This window comes from Camelus bactrianus, chromosome 21, assembly GCF_048773025.1.
Source record: "Camelus bactrianus isolate YW-2024 breed Bactrian camel chromosome 21, ASM4877302v1, whole genome shotgun sequence".
Lineage (NCBI taxonomy): Eukaryota > Metazoa > Chordata > Mammalia > Artiodactyla > Camelidae > Camelus > Camelus bactrianus.
The window spans coordinates 16163795-16182810 of NC_133559.1; the positions used below are offsets into that span (position 1 = coordinate 16163795).

The following is a 19016-nucleotide window of genomic DNA, read 5'->3' on the forward strand; positions in this document are numbered from 1 at the left end:
TGCCTGACCTTGCTATATGCCTTAATATTTGAAAGTGCCAGTGAGGATTGTATGTAAAACTGTCTCAAGTGCCTAACAAGTGTCTAGCACACAATCCTGCCTCAGCCAGTGGTAACCTTGGTCTCTCTTCTCAAGCACCATAGTCTTTGAACCGTCAGCTGGACACTACGCATTAGGAAGAAATGCCTGACAGTCCAAGGAAACTGTATTGCTGGGCTGATTTTGACTGTAAGTAATCTGATTCTCACTGAGTTTCTGGATTGAAATAAATTCAGCAGGAGCGTGTCATCTTGCCAACTGACAATGTGATTTGGGGCCCAAGTCATAGAGACCTGACCTGGAGGGCAGAAAGGTCAACATCACCCCCCTCACCACTTGTAAAACTCCTCATTTTCCTTCAAGATGTGGCCCAAATGTCACCTCCTCTTTGAAGCCTTCCCAAATCTCTCAGGCTGAGTTACTCAGGTCCTCCCACTGCATTCTTGTGGCATCTTCTCCAACTGACGTAATCGTGTCCCCATCTGTCACCTCCACTACACTGTAGCTCCTCCTGACTAATAATGTCACAGTGACCTTCACATCCCCTGCAGCCAGCACAGTGCTTGGCACCTAGTAGGTGCTCACAAAATATTTGTGACTGAGGTAACGCAGTGGGTCCTGATTTCCCTTGTTTACTTATCCAAGCCTGGATCTGAGGCGGGTGAACCTTCCAAGCCCTTCCAGAGGCAGAGAGGTGAGCCAGGCCAGGACTGGGGGAAGGTGGCCACCTCCCCTTCCACAAATGCTTCCAGAACACACTTGTCGAACTTTATACCATGAGGGCTGGAAGGCACCAAATTATCTAGAGGACCAGGAGATGGCCGTGGGAAGGATACTGTGACACTAAACATGAATTCACTCAACAAACATTTATCAAGTTTGTGTCAACATGTGCCAGGCTCTAAGACTCAGTTGCTACCCTCACGAATCTTCCAGGGCTGGGCAGACACAGACCATGGTAATGACAGTCCCGTGGGACAGGTGCTGGGATGGGAGGGAGGATAGGGCACCCCAGGAAAGGACATGGAGGAGAAGACCTTGAACGTGTGGCAGAAGGGACAGTGGCAGAGCTGAGCACTGACAGTCAAGCAAGTGGCTTGGGGAGAGGAGTCACCAGTTCTCTCCGACAGCTGGTGCAGGGGGCTGCTTCCTGTCCTCTCTCAGGAGGGGTGCCACTGGGGTGCAACTGTCAAGGGCATCTTCACCAACCAACCTCCCTGAAGTGTGTGCCCTGACTCCCAGCCCGTGTGGTCTTTGTGACACTGTGGGCACCTGGAATATCCTTCCATGACCAGGCACAACTCTTTCCTGTCCCCAGCAACTGCGAGCGACACTGCCTGACCCTACGGTGGCCACAGGCAATGAGACCCACAGGATCTGACCTTCTACTCCCCTTGACCCTCTCTGTCACCTTGCCCTACCTCTCCTAGGAAGCCCAGGAGGCCCATGGTAAGTCGACACAAACCCATGAGACACAAGATCTACCCTGGTGTCAATAAAACCCACATTAAAAGAGAAATAAGAATTTCCACTGACAATTTATTATTGCTGACACCATTTTGAATGTAGAGAATTTAACAAAATATATAAAATCTATATTTTTTAATCACAGATGGACAACATATTTACAGAACTGCTTTTCTGATCATCCGGGGGAAAAAAAAAAACCCAACAGTGTTTACTTACGAGGGAATTGCATTTGGGTAAGACTACCCACTGGGCTACAAGACCCAAGCAGCCATGACATAGCCTGAGATCTTAAGAGCGGAGGAAATAGTCAACAGGGAAGAGGCCATGGGAGGCGCAGGAAGACAGCCGAGCCAGCAAAGCAGAGCCAGCAGCCCAGCTGAGCCAGGAAGGAGCAGAACAAGGCAAGAATGTGGTATCAGGAAGCAGAGGTGGGCATGTCAGATACTCTGGCCTTGAGAGGAATCACTATGACATGAGAATCCAGGGCCAGCTGCAAACTAGCTCCTGTGTGTGCGCGTGCACGTGTGTGTGTTCATTTAAGCCATCTCCTACTTAACTCACGAAACTAGCAAGTGGGTTTGGGTGGGGGTCATCTTTGTGTCTGCAATCCTAGCAGGGAGACCAGAGAGGGGAAGGCCCAGCCTATCGAAGCAGTTTCCCAAGTTAAGCTAGATTGAGCACCAGCGAGGAGGGCTGTGGACTGTGGGGGTGCCTGGGGAAAGCAGAGGGGGCAGGGTGAGGCCCAGGTCCTGTCCCCAGGAGCTCACACTATAACACAGGCGGAGAGACACGCTCAGAGAACTGTGCCAGGTGGCCCATGATGGGTGAGGGACAGAGTGACAAGATTGTCCACAGACATGCAGGAGATCAGGATGGGGCCACAGAATTCGCTGGGATTTGAGACGGGCCTGGAGGGACAGGTAGGATTTGACCTGGCAGAGATGGAAACCGCGAGGGGGTTCCCGGCCAGACAAAGAAAGCAAAGCCCCGCGAGGGAGTATGCAGCGCGAAATGGGGTGACCCTCGCAGGGAGGGTCTGCAATGTTCAGCAAAGCTGTGGGAGATGGGGCTGGAAAGGGAGCTTGAGCCCAGGCCAACGTGGATCCAAAGCAAGGAGTTTGCCCTGAAGTTGGAGAAATAAAGGGACTCCTTTATGTGCTCATTGATTCATTCATTCCACAAAGATGTACCGGTTGCCAACCCTCTGCCAAGTGTTGTTCCCCTAGGTGCTGGGCACGCAGGCGGGCAGGGCAGCTCCCCGCTGGGGTGTTCAGGAGCCAGAGCACCCGTGCTCAGTGCTGCCCTTCTGGGGGTCCTGCCAGCTACAGGGGGAGGTGGAGGCTGCGAACAAGTCCAGGGTGAGGGCGGGGCCCTGAGCCGCTCCGCAGTGGGAAGGTCCTTTCGCAGGGGAGGCCCCTTGGCAGGGTCCCGCACAAGTGAGAGTCCCTTGCCAGGCCAAGCCAAGTCCTCGAACAGCTGACCCTGGGAAAAAAGCATCCCAGCAATGGCTGGGACGAAGGGTCAGAAAAGTGGGGCTTGGAGAGGAGAGGGGGACAGGCAGGCAGGAGAATGAACCCCGAGTCCTCCCCTGACCCCAGCCTGCAGCAGGCCCCGGTCATCGGCCCTCCTGGTCAGACTCCCGGCCGGTGTCCCTCTGGCCTTCATGCCTGTAGTCGTCCTCGTGCCTGTAGTCCTCCTCTTCCTCTTCTCCGGAAAGCTCTGGCGGCTGCTCTGGCGGCTTGTGGTAGGCCACCCGGTCCCTGCAGACAGTGAGGACAGAGGGGAAGGGTTTGCCCCGACCCAGGCCTGAGGGAGCTGGGCCTAGTGCCCCCTGTGGGAAGAGCATCTGTCAGACCCGCTGTCCCCACCCGTCCAGAGGCAAAGGGACACTGGGCTGAAGGGCTGGGCGCAGGGCGGGAGGAGGATGGCACAGGCTTGCTCTGCTCCTGAGCGGAGGGCTTCACGGGACCAGGCTGGCTCCCCTAGGCGAGGAGGGAGCGCCTGGGACAGAGGAGCCGCCCACAGCCGGCCCTGGGCCCCCACAGGGCGCCCTACCCTGGGATCAGGGACTGGTGAGCCACCGGCCTTGGTGGCAAGTCCTGGGTCTGCAAGGCCACTTTGGGATTTGGGTAAACCATTTGCTCTTTTCTCGGCTATAAAATGGGGCTGATAAAAATCACAGCTGCCGCCCGGGGGGTGGTCAGTGGACGAGGCGGTGAGGAGCTGGGGCTCGCCTTGCCTATCTGTTCAGGCCCCCGCCTGCAGGTGTCCCCGGCACTCACCGCCGCGCCACCTCGGCGTCCTTGGCCTCGCTCCTCTCGCGGCAGCAGCAGCAGTAGACGATGACGCCGATGACGATGAGGGCCGCAACCGCGCCGCCCGCGATGCCCGCGTACAGGGCCACGTTCATGGAGGCTGCCAGACACAGAGCTGCTGCCGTCAGAGCCCCAGCCCCAGTCCCCAGCGCGAGCCTGCAACACGCGCCGAGGCTCCGGGGTGGCGAGCACGCCGAGCACGCGGAGGATGAGGAACCACAGCAACCGGAGTCTCCGATGCCGGAGACGGTCCCGCCCAGGCTCTGAGCAGCCCCAGTCCTCCTCCCAGCCCAGAGGGCCGCGCTGCCGGCTCCTGGTAGCACGCCATGAAAGGCCCGGTCCGTGGGAATGTGACCAGACCAGGCAGGGGGATACTCTTCAGGATGGAGGTGCAGACAGTGACAGATAGGCGAACAGATCTGGGCTACCCCAGCGCCATAAAAGTCCTTGGATGTCAGTCATACCAGCTCTGACTCTAGCTCACCCCCAAGCTGGCCAGTGCATCCCGCCCCAAAAAGATGGAGTGCCGACTCTGCAGCAGCCAGGCTTGGGCACTTCCCCCACGCCCACTGAGCGACACTAAGGGCAGACAGGACTAAGCAGGTCTCCAGAAACCAGTCTTAGGCGTTATTTCCAAAGAACCAAGGGAACTGGGCTGGCCTCCAGATGAGGGGAGCCTGGGACAGAGGCATGTGGCTGTCACCTCAGCCACCCTGCCAGTGGGAGACCCTAAAGAGACTGCCCACGTCACCTTCATGGTGGTCCCTCTCAGCGGACTTTTGGACCCCCAGCCAGTCACCTTCTGGCCTTTGTCCCCTCTTCCTCCCTCCTTCCCCAACTGCTCTTACGATATCTGACAGCCACGGTGATGTTGCAGGACTCCGTCCCCACCTCATTGCTGGAGGTGCAGATGTAGTAACCCGACATCTCTGTGGAGATGTTCTTCAGAGTGAAGGTCTGTCCTGTGACTGGGAAGGAAGACCGGTCAGGGTGAGGGGATAGGCCACCGCAGTAGGGTGGAAACAGCCAGGAGGGAGTTTAGATGCCTGAACTGCCAGGCAGATACAAGCATGGACCTGAACCTGTCCTCATCTATAATATATACGGAGTAAATGTCCACCTTAAGGCTGCAGGAGGATTAAACCAGGCAGGCTGCATGGCTCTGAAGTGCTCAACACTCCCATTCAGGCAGGTACCCTGGGTGTGAAGCCTGGTTCTGCCATTTAAGGATTTTGTGACCTTTGGTAGGGAATTTAGCATCATTGAACCTGTTTCTTTTTTTCTTTTTTAATTGAATTATAGTTGATTTACAATGTTGTGTTAGTTTCTGGAGTACAGCATAGTGATACAGTGTGTATATATATATATATATTCTTTTTCATTATATGTTAGTACAGGATATTGGATACAGTGCCCAGTGCCAAACAGTAGGACCATATTGTGTCTATATGTTATATATAGTAGTTTGTATCTGCTAATCCCAAACTTATAGTCTATCCCTCCCCTACCCTTTCGCCTTCTGTTTCTTTATAAATAAAACCGGTCAGGGTGAGGAGATGGGCCACTGCAGTAGGGTAGAAACAGCTGGGAGGGAGTTTAGATGCCTGAACTGCCAGGTAGATACAAGCACTGCCCTGAACTTGTCCTCATCTATAATATATATGGAGAAAATATAATAATATAATAATAGTGCCTGCCTCCCAGAGTGCTTGTGAATATAAAATGGGGTACTAGTAAATATAAGCCCACAACTGAGTGCCTAAATGTATAGTATGTGCTCAGGAAACATACATTATGTATCACATGGAAATGCTTTATCATTGAAAGTTATGATTATAACCACTTTCATGATCTTCAGAAACAGAATCCCTTAGCTTGGACCCATGTGAAAGAAACCTTGAGAAATCAAGAACTCTGACTTCTGGATTTCTCTGCCATGAGTGACACGTGTGTGTGTGTGTGTGTGTGTGTGTGTGTGTGTGGTGGGGAGAGGAGGAGGCGGGCTATCAGTCCAGTCTCTTCCACCTCCTCTTCCACCACTCTTGTAAGTCATTTAACTTCTTCCAGCCACAGCTACCTCACCTGGGAGTGGAAGTATAAGTACCTGGTGCCCCTGAGTTCAGGGCAATGGTCCAAATGTCCTCATAAGAAACCTTCCTGCTAAATCTATGACCCTATGAATTCCTTCACCTTGAAAGGGAGAGCTTTGTGCTTGGACATATTTATATGCCCTGTCCTCAAAGAAGCTCGGGCATAACTGCTATTTTGAGAGAAGAGTTAAAGGACCTTTGTCCTCTAACTCGCTGCAGAGCCAGCCTCCCCTGCTGTCACCAGGTGCTTACACTCCATCCAGAGGAGATGCTCTAAATTGCAAATAGGATCCAGTCACTGCCCTGCTCAGACAGTTCAGAGGCAGCCCATCATCTTCAACAACAAGTCCAGGCTTCTTCATATGGCCCCGAGGTTGCAGTGCTGGCCCTGGCCATCACTCCAGCGTGGCCGCTTGTCAGTTCCCCTGGTGTCCCACCTCCACTCTGTTGCAAGCTTGCATCTCGGTGTGAATTTTTCTTGTCTGAATGCGCTACTCAGTATATTTCCTCAAATGTAATGTCCTCTGATTCTTCCAGCAATCTTGTATGGGAGATGAAAGACATATTTCGATCTCCAATGTCGTAGAGGTAACTGGAGGCTTAGGGAAGTCAAGTGACTTGCCCAAGGTCACAAAATTAAGAAATGACCAAACAGTAATGAAAATTCTGTTTTAGGTTTAGAACTCCCTGGAGTAGTTAACAACTTTCATTTTAAAAAAATTATAAAAGCAATGGATGCTCATTACAAGAATTTATACATGACGTGAAACTATTACTTTAAATCAATCCAATCCAGAAAATCTTTATAGGCTCATCACATCAGCTCAAAACAAGATAAAAAGTGTCTCCCTGTCCTCTTAGCGCTTCCAGAATATGCAGGAAGCCAGACATCAAACAATGGTGATTATAGAGTGATTAGAGTCCAAAATGGAAGCACTATTTGCTTGAGCTCATCTGAAGGGTCAGGGAAAGCGTCTGTGAAGAGCAGAGAATAAAATAAAAATCATCTGTAACCTCACCAGCTGGAAATAACAGCACTTTGATTTGAGGTTTTTTATTTCCAGTCTTTTCGCATACACTTTCTTCAGATTCTTCCCTTGACACCCAGCACACTCTTCTCTGGATACACATTCTCTGTAAAATGCTACCCCATCTATCCTAGAATTCCATTCCTTGGTGCTTGTTCTGGAGTACTGCTTACATGTGATATTGATACATGGTACTGAGAAAGGGGTCTGTGACCCAAGCAAGTTGAGAAATCACTGAGATAGAGCTTCTGATGTGCTAGTGAGCCCCGGGCACCTCTGACAGGGGGTTACGGTATTAATGGTCTCATTTTCTAAACCGATTGGATTTTTTTATTTTTAAGAGGCTTCTCGAAGGAACACACACTGGGAGATGCTCTATGAGATGGGGCTTTTCCCAGGGTTGTATAGCTCTTATCAGATCCCCACTATTTTAGAGTGTGAAACTCAGTCTATGTGTTAAGTGTACACAGCACGTGGCAGACAGAATGAGGTTCGGAAGACTTCAGATTCTCCCCAGGACCTTCCCGTTTGTCAGAGCCCAGCTGTGAGCTCCTGGCCTTGTTTAGGGTCGGGAAATGTGTGGCCTCCTAGACCAGAATCAGCGCTAACCTTCCCCAGTTCCTCAGAACGAAAACTGGACATTAGAAGCTACTCTGGGATTAACCAGTACACACTGATAGCTGCAAGATCTGCTTTGATTCTGATTTGGGGCTTCCAGGCCCCTTTTCCTCTTGGAAATGACCCTGAAATTTGGCTAAAAATGTTTCTGCTGCAGTGGCGACACCTTGTGGTCAATCAGGAGAACGCATAGGATGGTAGGGCTCCCATTCCCTCTGCTCCAGTCGGGGAGAGGGTTCTTTCCAGAGAAGCCCTAATCTGCCAGAGACACCGATGTCAACTTGACAAGATTTCACGTTCCTGCCCCAAATCCACACCCTGATCCCATGGTTTGTCAACAAGCTCAGGCTGCCTTCAAGATCTTTCCCGGCTGCTTGGGAGCAGGGCCCATGCCCACCCTTCCTCCCCTAAAGTGCTCCAGCCCCAGAATTACCCCTCCCTCCTTCCTTGAGATCCGGATTCCTGCTCCTTCAGTGCATGAAGTTCAGCTGACTGGGACAGGGCTTGAAAAGGATGCTCCGAGCATCACATTTGTGATCTCCTCTCACCCTCTTCACAGCCTTCAGGGAAGGCAATATAATGATCATCCCAGTTTTGCAGATGAAGATACTCGCAGTCAGAGAGGCTGTGAGTGACTTAAGCTACAAAGTAGAGAAGTCAGCACTCAAATCCTTGTTGGCTGAACCCAGATTCCTTGTTCTTTTTACTGCTGACTTGCTTCCATTCGTCTAAGTCAAAGGAAGCAATGTTTAGTGTTGGAAATTCTGTCTTCGGGTGTAGGAGGGCTGAGGAACCCTGCTCCCCAAATTGTTCACAGTGGACTGTTTTAATATGTTTTAAAAGTCAGAAATGGGTTTGGACTGATCCACAGGGGAAGAAGACATGATAGGCTCTCTAGGGTTCCATGAGCCTGGGCAGAGCTGAAGGGTTTGAGAACCACCCACACCCTGCAACACCAGCCAGATACAAGCCTGTGCTGTTATTACCATTAACCACGCTCTTTTCTGACACTCCCAGGTCCCAGTTCTGACTCTGAGTAAATCTTAACTTGAGGCAGGATAAAGATTTTCCAAAGTAACTAAGCAAATCTGTCTTTAACCTTTTTCATGCCTTCAGGCTTCTCCCCTTTTGGGTCACTGAAAAGCTAAACTCTGGCTTCTAACAAGCCAAGGAGTCTTTCCTGATGGAGGTGGGAGAGCTGTGAACGGGGAGCCCGTTTGGGATGCTCTTCAGAAGCTGCCTGTGTCCCACAGAGCAGAGCCAGCCTCCCCAGCCTGTCGCACAGGCCCTGCATGGTCTCTCATTGGGGCTTTGCTTACAGGGCACCTCCTGTCATTCCTGCATGTGCTGTTCCTATGCCTAACCTACTCATCCTTCAGGACCCAGCTCAGATAACGGCTCATGATTCCTAGCATTAATCGAGTGCTCACTATCTACCAGGCACTCATCTCAGTGCTTTACATGTACTTTTATTTAATCTTCACAAAATCCCTATGGAGTCAATACTAGTTTTATGCCCATTTTGTAGATGTAGAAATGAAGGAACAGAGAGGCTAAGTAACATGCCAAGGTCACACAGCTAACAAGTGACAGGGCCCATGCCATGCTCCTAACCACCATGCTTTCCTGCCAGTTCGGGTAAGTGCCCCCTCCTTGGAGAAAGCTTCTCTGCTCCCTTTGTGCTCTGGGTTCCAGCACCCCTGAATACAAACTACTGTAGCATCTCCCACCATGTAACCCTCAGCTTTGGGCCCACTTGTACACACTTTGCGGGAATGTCAGACCAACTAGTGTCCATGGCTGCCCTTCTGTGACCATTGCTGGAGTCCCTGGGCTGTTCCCAGGCCAGAGAGGGAGGCCACAGAGCCAGGAGGAGAGCTGCCAGCTGATTTTGATAGAAATTCCAGGCACTCTCAATAAAACACTTGCCAACCAGAAAGATGTAAACAAAACCAGAAGCTTGTTGAAATCCACATCTTCTAGTTTACATTTGATAGAGTGGGTTCTACTAATCATTTTTAAATTTTTTTTTTTTTTTTTTTTACTTTTAAGAAATTTTGTTTTGCCCTCAAACAAATAAAAGGCAGAGTGATGAAGTTCAGACTGGAGCCACAATCTATGCACTCACCTGGAGGGGCTCACCCTCCCACCCCATCTTCTCAGAACCCTTGTCTCCACCCACTGCTCCACACTGCCTCCCGCTTCCTTTCCATCCACACTGGGCAAGAAGCTTTCTCAGAAGTTAATCCAGTGGGTCCTTCCAAGTCTTGTCTTTTTTGACCTTCAGGAAAAGTGGGTGCACCTGGCAGGCGGTCAGTGGGCAGTAGGGCCCAGAGATTCCACTGGGGTTTTCCCACACCAGTTGGCTCCAAGGTAATGACAGTGGGATGTTTAATACAGCACTTTTTCTTTTCTTGTCTTTTTTTCCAGTTTGTTCCCTGACCAAAAGGTCAAATACCAAGCTGTCCAGTACAAAACCGATCTCCTGGCAACCATAAGGAGAATCAACCATCTCCTTCTCTGAGAATGTGGGACCCTTACAGCAGACCTGGTTGTGTAACTGAGTGTGGTGATAAAATGGGGGCCTGTTTAGGCGATGGGGATCAGGGGAGTCTGAGATGGACCCACCTGGACAGGGGATGGGAATAGGAGATTCCCCACCTTTAAGTGGAACCACAGAATTAGACTTGGGGTCTTAAGTGTAAACGTACACATAATCATAATCAAAACTCACACACACACACCCCTCCCAGTGCTTCTGCATAGAGTGGTAATCGATACATGCTTAGTCAAGAGAATTCAGTTACAGGGAATAAAGAAAGCAAATTAACATGTACTATCGTATTATTTCTCACAACAACCTATGAGATAGATATTAAGAGAAAACGGTGCTTAGAGAGACGGTCCAAGATACTGCAGTGCCAACTGCAGGGTGGAGGGAAGGGGCAGCCTTTGAGGGAATCTGATTGGTCAGCCCGGGGTCTCCCCTGGCAACCCGAGCCAATCAGCTGCACCGTGATGTGGGGGCCCGCCTTCCCTGCCAACCCTGTTACCTGGTGGGACTTGCCGCTCCTGGTGCAGGACATCATAGCTCTTCCAGCTGTACTGAGGGGCTGGGGAGCCCTCCTGTGATTGGCAGGTCAGCTGAATGTTGTTCCCAATCACAGTCTCTCCCTCGATGCCGCAGTCGGGTTTGGAGGGTGGCACTGTAGGGAAGCGGGCCAAAGAGAAGCCATGAATTAGTTGGGGCTTGATGACAGCCACTCCCGACCCCCAAACACACACACACACACACACACTCTGCCTTGTTTGTTCACAGGCAGAGAAATTCACAGCCTAGTGGTAAGAGGTAGTGATATAAGATCAACCCAATCCAAATTATCCTTGGTGGCCTGTCAGTGTCACAGAGAGGCAGCACACATAGTGGACAGCATTCTGATGGCAGTAGCTTTAAAAGTGCAGTCACCATTATAAAGAAGACACCGAGGCCAGGGTCCTGGCAGAGCTGGGCCTAGAGCCAGGTCTTCTGACTCCAGACCCACTGCTCTCTCCACCAGCTCAAAGCTGCTCCCTGTGACAGTGACTTCTCTGTGCCGCTTTAGGTAAATCCTTCAGTCCCTCAGTGCTCCTATCCGTTAAATGAGGGGACAGCAATCTTCTGTAAAGAGCCAAGCGATAGTATTTTAGGCCACATTATGGTCTCGGTTGCAGCATCTTCTTTTTAATTAACTGGAAATGTAAAAACCATTCTCTAGCTCACAGACCACATAAAAATAGGCTGCAGGCTGGATTTGGCCTTAGTTTGCCAGCCCATGGGCTCATTGCAGCTCTTCAGGGCCACCTCTTAGGAATGTCCCCTTCTGTTAAGCATCTCCCTCTTCCCATGCTTTGCTGATAAAATGCAATTGTTATGAGTGACTGGGTGATGGGAGAGACCCCAGGCGACAGCAGTGTTGTGTGTGGGGTGGAGAATGAAGGCTGAGGGGATGGAGGAGACACAGGGGGAAAAGGAAGCCCACAGAAACAGTTTACAAAACCCAACAGGCCACCCTCAACTCACAAGCCTAACATGATCTCCCAGGATTCCTGGACACCTTAAGCCAGTGCCTTTACTCAGTGCTGTTAACACACCACTGTGTACAGTGGTTTGTTCTGCAAACCTTATTGGGCATCTGCTGTATGCCTGACACTACTGGGTATGGAGATGACGTGGTGAGTGAGTCCCCATGTTCAAGGAGTCCAGTGGGGGCAAAAGATAAGTGATCAAACAAGGACCAGGCAGGGCGCAAGGCTTCTGGGACAGGCAAGGCACTGCAAGGGACACTGACTCAGTCACAAAGCCAATATTGGAGATGGGGGGCAGTCGGAGAAAGAGAGAGGGGGGCACTCTGGCAGAAGGAACAGCATGTGCAAAGGCTCTGAGGCAAGAAGCAAAAAGTATGCCTGGGACTTCAAGTTGTGTCCTTAGGGGAGAGCAGGGGAGGACACCCAGAGGAGAGAGCTATTATTGGAAGCCCTCAGTGGCAGGCCCGTTACCTCCGCTTCTTTCTTTACATGCCCCCTTGGATGGTTGATTTGCCCCAATAAATAATGCTGCCCTTTCTATAATCCAGACCGCACAGGTGCATGGTCACTGAGCATGGAGGGTGAATTCCAATCTCTGTTCCTCCCAGACTTGCTGGGGGAAGATATTCAGGACAAACCTCTCCCCTGGAGCCCACAGCCCGGGGTATTTCCTCTCTGACACAGGGGGTGGCTGGTGGGTGTGCCCCACACCCCCTGCTGTCTTAGTGAGGGTCAGCCAGGCCTGGAGCCAGGGTGGGGCAAATCAGAGGCATTCCCTACTGCCACCCCCAGTCAGACAGTCCCTAAACCTGCAAGGCCGCAGATTCAAGGACAGGCCTCAGGTATCCACGCCCAGACCCCCAGGTCTGGAGTAGCCTGGGGGGGGGGGGCGGGGGGAAGGCTGCTGCCTGGGGGCCACTCTCACAAGCAGCCCCTCAGTCCTGGGCAAGCAGGTAACTTAGGGAGACAAGAGACAGTGGACACCACTTGCTTCTGAGGACACCCGCTCCAGCTCAGGGATGCTGAGTCAGGCTTTATCTCTTGCGTTCTCTCGAGGTCCAGGAACATCCCTCCCCACCCATCAAAACCATCACCCCAGCTTCCCAGGGAGCCTTTACCAGTGGGCTAAGCCTTTATTCCACAGAAAGAAAGCTGGCCACAAATTTAGTACTACCCGAGAAGTCTCACCTTGGCCTACGTGTGCATGATGGGTAACTGAGCCTTTCCATGGCTGGGTTTCTTTGGGATACAAGCCAAAAAGGATGGGGAGGGGACGGAGGCAAATGAGCGTCTGGAGATGCACGAAAAAGCAAGCTGAACACATCCAAAGACTAGCTTCCTCACACCACCATTTGCTGGGGAAAATTATTAAAAGCAAATCTTTAATTCACTGCAGAGGCAGCAGTAGAGATAATGGCAAACAAGGGATTCCCGCCTCCCTGGAAGACCTGCCTCAGGGAGGAATGTGTCAGATTCTTTGCCCCACCCCCCAACACGACCCCCGGCCCTTAACCTCAGCCCCCAAACTACCTTCCCCCTCACCTCATCTTGAAGACCCCCCCTAGTCCTCACTCAGTCCAGACCCCTCCCTGAAGCTCCCCTCCTCTGCCCTCACCATTAAGAACAGCTGGGACCTTGAATCAAACAGATCCAGTTCAATGAGCCCTTCTGCCCGCTGCGGGGGCTGTGAGACCGCGGGGACTCTCGGAAGTTTCGGTTTCTCAGCTGGCGCGTCCCATCTCCCAAGCAGAACGTAGATGCCACCTGAATATTTACTGAGGGCGGAGTGATGGGAAGGGAGCCGGGGACGCGCTGGGCTCCGAGGCCTCTCCAAAGCCTGCGACTCCCGCTGCGGACGTCAGGGGACGCCAGAGGCCGGAGAGACGACCGATCCTGCCCGGCGACGCCAGGTCCCGAGTCCCCGCGCCAGGTGGCTTCCCCTTGGTGACCAAGAAGGCGCGTGCTCCACCTCTGTCCAGAAGCTCCTTGTTCGCCTCAGTTTACTGTGAGGTCACACAGCCCGAGTGGGCGGCCCCATATAATTAAAGCCCTTCTGCCTAAAAATAGCCCAGCTGCAAAGCCATTTGGAAAGAAAACTTTTTTTTTAACTGGATTTCTTAACATATAGTACTAAATTCTCTCCCTCTCCCTATTCCTCTCTCTCTTTTAAAGCAAAGCATCTTTTCACCGAATTCCACAATCTCAGATTAAACTTGTATCATTTGCCCTTGGAGATAACTAGTTCCTCTCTTACAATGCAGCTGTCCCTGAGAGGGCAGGGGGACTATCCAGACGTTCCCACCTAAGTGGGGTCCTGCTGGCTTCCCCTCAACCAGCTTGTTGCCAGAAGAAAATGGGAGCTATTTAAGAGAAGCTGGGAGGAGACAGAATTAGCCAGAGAAAAACCAGGTAGGGTCAAAGTGAGGGAAAATTTTAGTAAGAGAAGATATTATACAGTGCCAGATCGTAAAAGCCAACTACACAGATACAGATAACGTGCTCTCTCTCTCCCCACATATATGTGTGTGTGTATATACATCTCAAAGCTGATTATAGACATACTGTAATCAAAACCACATTAACTGGCATATTAATTGGCATAGGAATAATCAAAAGGAAAATGAACAAAATAAGGAGCAAAACCAGCCATGTATATATGAGAACTGAATATGTAACCAAGGTGGTATTCCAGTGGGAAAATGATTGTTTCTTTGGTATAATAAATGATGTTGATGCAATTGGCTATCCGTTTGGAAGAAAACAAAGACTTTAACAGTCTCTCCCTTGGCCATGACCTGAGAAGAGCCAGAAACAGGGGTGGGAGGAGGTGGACTAAGGAGAATGAGGAGACAGACCCAGTACTTGTCCCACTGCTGGTCCCCAAGCTTTGGAGGATCAGGCCCAAGCTACAGAGAGGTGTGAAGCTCATTGGATCCTAGATTAAAATTCTGATTTAGACCAAATGGATTTTTTTCACCTAGCAAATTAACAAAATTGACAAAAACTTAAAAGATTGATAATACTCAGTACTGGTAAGGATATGGGAAAACAGACATACTGACATAATTAATGCTCATGGCAGTACAAGTTGCTTTGGGGAAAGTAATGTGCCATATGAAGTAACATTTAATGACAGCATCATCTTTGATCTAGAAATCCTACTTTTAAGAATTCATCTAATAGAAACAAAAACAACACAGTGAAGATATATATATCTATATATATAGATATATATCAATATTTTGTTTGTACCAAAAAAAAAAAAAAAAGGGAAAACAATCTGAGAATGCTCATCAGTATGGAACACTGGAATAAATCAGTACATCCATGTGATGGATGTGTTCTGTTAATTGATCTGTATGTATTGATCTTGAGAAATGTGCATGAAACATTAACAACAAGAAAATTACATAGTAATCTTTATAATAGGATCTCTTTTTTTAAAGGAAAGGAAAGAAAGAAAAAGAAAGTTTGTGTGTGTGTGTGTGTCTGTGTGTGTCTGTGTTGAAATGACATGGAGAGGTATGTGGAAGAATACACACCAGAACTAGCCTTGGCCACCTTGCTGGTCGTAGGATGCAAGGAAGAAATAGTTATTCTTTACTCAGGGGTTTATTGTCTGACTCAAGCCAATGCTTCAAAAACCCGGGCAGCCACCTTATGCAATTAAAAATAAAATCTCGTTACGTAGTGTAAACGGGAAAGAAATGAAACATGCTCCATTGTTTTGGTTTAAGGTATTGCTCCCTCCCAGGGTGGGGGCCATTTCTCACAGTGGACACCGACTGGGCGCCCACTAAAGTTTTCTCAGTAACTGGTTGACTTGGAGTCAGGTGCCTACTTTCTTTGGGCCTCATCTATAAAATGATCGTTCTGATCATTTCAGAACTATAAACTCCAATAGTAAGCTGCTTGTGTGGAAAGTATGTTACCTTGGGGCATATTTCAGAGGCAGTAGAACCTGATCAGCGGTGTGTTGGAGCTGAGGGTTGTGGAGACGGTGGTGTGAGGGCTTCTACTGATTAGGACTGAGGGAGGGAGGGATGTCTGGCGTGTAAGAGAGTCATGACTTGGGCCCCAGCATTAAAGTAAGGCACCGTGAGAGTCTTTACAGTAGGATCTGGGGTTTCCCTTTTTCTTCTGTTGAAGAAGTTTGGCATGAAAAGGAGAGGAGTTGGTGTGAAGGAAAGGGCAGTGGATGGAGCACACACAGAATCTGCAAGGCTGACCCCTGAGGACCACTCCAAACAGCCTTGACCTCTGCCCTGGGGAGCTGTCTGCCCAGACAGAATGGTGTTTGGCTCCCGGGGGAGGAGCAGGCCCCGCCCCCACTCCTCCAGCCCCGCCCCCGGGCCCCCAGACAAACCAGACAAGGGGAGGAGTCTTAGCTCCTGGTCAGGCATTGCTCTCTGGCAATCTTTATCTTCCCATCAGGATGCCCTCCTCCTTGCGCCCCCTCCTCTCCCCAGCCTCTTCCTACCATCCCAGGAAGGAGAAGGACTCACTCACCGAGGACCAGGAGGCGGACACGGGACTTGGAGGTGCCGTCCAGGTCCGACAGCAGCGAGACCGAGCACTCGTAGGTGCCATTGTCGTCCATGGTCAACTGGTCAATGGTGACCGAGGCATCTGACTGCTCTACACTGCTCGATACGTTGACACGGTTCTGATAAAGTTCACCGTAGATGTAGGTTTTGGTCGAAAAGGTCCAGATGAGCACCCTTTCCTGGGAGGGAGAGGAAATAGCCCTTGGTCTTCACCCTATGGCCCTGGCACGGTGCCCCAGCAGATGACCACCCTCATCTGCTGTTCCCTGGCCCAGATGCACTGACACCAATCCCACCCAACAAAGAGCTCAAATACTGGTGCCCATTTGTGGATTCCTCTTATAATGTGTGTATATATATATATATATTTTTTTTTTTTTTTTTTTTTTTTAATGACAGTATTGAAAGCCTGGGGCAGGTAGGCAGTTCGTATCAGGAGCACGGTGAATAAGTGAGGCTTTCTCAGATCCCAGCACTTTAACTTCTTGTAACCTCTGGCACCTCTCTTACCCTTTCCATTTTAGTTCATTGTCTGGTCTCCATCAGTCAACCAGTATTTACTGAGCACCTAGTATGTGCAGGCATTGAGCTAGGCAGCCATCCTTGGCCTCCAAGCCCACTTTATTTATTTGACTCTTCCCTTTGGAATTTCTGTATTCATTGATGTACTCAACAGAACATGGTACTGGCAAGACCCTTACTTTCGAACCAGACTGCCTCAATTCAGATCCCAGTTCGCCACTTCCTAGCTGTATGACCTTGAGTAAAATGCGTGACCTCTCCAGGACTCTTCTACAAAGTGGAGATAATAATAATGACACCTATAGCATAGGATTTTTGTGAGGATTAAGGTTGATAATATATACAAGGAGATCAGGGCATTGCCGACACGGTAAGTTTCCTGTAAGTGCTGGCCATTGTGATTACCAGGCAGCTACTAGGTGCCTGACACTCAAAGACCAGTAACTCATGATTTCTGCCCTCAGGACAGTGAGGGTGATAGGCCACCCAGCGTTATAGCATCGGAAGATTAGCTGCAGAACCTCGGCAGAGAGGTATTACGTCTAAGTTGGGAAGTCAGAGGAGGCTTCCTAGCAGAGTTCCCAGAAGACAGTCCCTTGAATCTTGGAAGACAAATAAGAATTAGTCAAGCAAAGGGGGACTGGGGAAGTGAGTGTTGGAGTAGGATAAACGTATCTGGCATTTCAGGCAAAGAGAGAACAACGGGGAAAGATCTATAAGTGAGATGCAACATATCAACCCTAAGTGTTCAGTATGAGTGAGGGTGAGTGTGTGAGCGAGGGACTGGTAAAAGGAGAGCTTGGGCAGGTCGCAATAAAGACCATAGTGGCTGTTTATTGAGTATATGCTGTGTGCCAGGTCCGATTCAAAGCACTTGGATTCTATTATTCTCATTTAATCCTCACAACCCCCCTGTGATGTTAAGTATTATGATTATACCCATTTTACACATGATGAAACGGAGGCACCAAGAGGTTAAGTGCCTCTCCCAAGTGTATATGGTTGAGTAAATGCCAGGACTGGGATTCGAATTGGGCACTCTGGCTTCAAAACCTGAGCTCTGGAGATTCTACATTGCCAGACGGCAGACAATGTACCTGGGACTAAAGAGATTGCATGTTATCCTGTAAGCACTGGAGAGCCATGTGTTTTAGGAAGTTAGCTTTCAACACAGGGTGGAAAATGAATTGAAAGGAGAGGGAACCAGTTAAGAAATTGGTTTAGCAATTCAGGTGAAAAACGATGGGTCTTTGGACAAGGCTGTGGCAATGCAGATAGGAAGAATGGAGTGAATTTGAGGAGGATTAAAAGTGGTGGGAGCAATGGGACATCGGAGGGATTAAGTGTAGAAAGTTAGGGAGTAGCAGATCTCAGGGGGAGAGCTTTTTGGCCTGAATGTTTGAATGAATGGTGATGTCATTTCCAAGAGAGGAAAAACCTAGGAAGAGAATGTTTTATGAAAAAATAATGCATTCTGTTTACATTTGGTACGCCCAAAGTGTGGACGGGTACCCAAGCAGAGAAGCTGCACAGGTCAGCTGAGTGCACCTGAGGATGAAGGTTTGGGAGTCAGCGACATGCAGATGGCATCAAGCCATGGGCTTGATGAAGCCACCTCAGGTGAATGAATAGAGAAAGGGCAGGTCCTCGTGTTTCTTTACTCTGAAAGGTCAGGGAAAGGACAGAGAGCTAAGACAGTAAGCCAAGACAAGGATACCAGAAAGCCAAGTGAGGGAGGTTCCAAGATGAGAAAGCGGTTGATAGTCAGAAAAGCCAGTGAGAAATGGAATAAGATGAGGACTGAATCAGCACATTGAATTAGCAAGAGAGAAGTTGCTGGTGATCTCAGCGGCATGTCAGGAGAGGCAGGCAGGCCACGCAAGCTAGGGAAGAAAGTGTGGGGACGTCTGATGCCTGTGCATGTTCTTTAAGCAAATCAAGAAAAGGTGCTCTAGGTTTTGGACAGACATACCTATGCCAGGCTAATGGAAAGCTGGCCCCCCGGGCTGAGTACCCTCGTGCAGGGCGTAATCTGCCTGACCACATGCTACAGCCCTGGTTGGGGCAGATAACTCTCAGTGAAAAATGCAAGAGGCAGAGTAGTGCCTACAACAGGCTACTATTTGTGTAAAAGGAGGGGAAAACAGGAATACATACACATATACACACGTGTGTGACTATATATATTCACATTTTCTTGAATGTGCATAAAGAATTACTAGAAGGATACACAAGAAACTAAATCGGTTATCATAGCTCAAAGGGATACGCAATGACTGTAGAAGAGATTACCAATGAATCAGAATAAATGCTGGCCGCAAA

The 19016-nt window shown here is 49.8% G+C and overlaps 1 protein-coding gene across 2 annotated transcripts in view; it reads right to left on the reverse strand.

The window, feature by feature from the left end:
* Positions 1-1558: 1558 nt before the first annotated feature.
* Positions 1559-19016, reverse strand: part of GPA33 (glycoprotein A33) — a 33042-nt gene continuing 15584 nt past the window's right edge. For both annotated transcript variants that reach the window (XM_010953805.3, XM_074349754.1), the window contains 5 exons: positions 16135-16351; positions 10614-10766; positions 4673-4792; positions 3792-3924; positions 1559-3269 (listed from right to left, as the gene is read on the reverse strand). In XM_010953805.3, the coding sequence (XP_010952107.2) occupies positions 3125-3269; positions 3792-3924; positions 4673-4792; positions 10614-10766; positions 16135-16351 (768 nt within the window). In that variant the 3' untranslated portion in view covers positions 1559-3124. The remainder of the gene's footprint in view (positions 3270-3791; positions 3925-4672; positions 4793-10613; positions 10767-16134; positions 16352-19016) is intronic.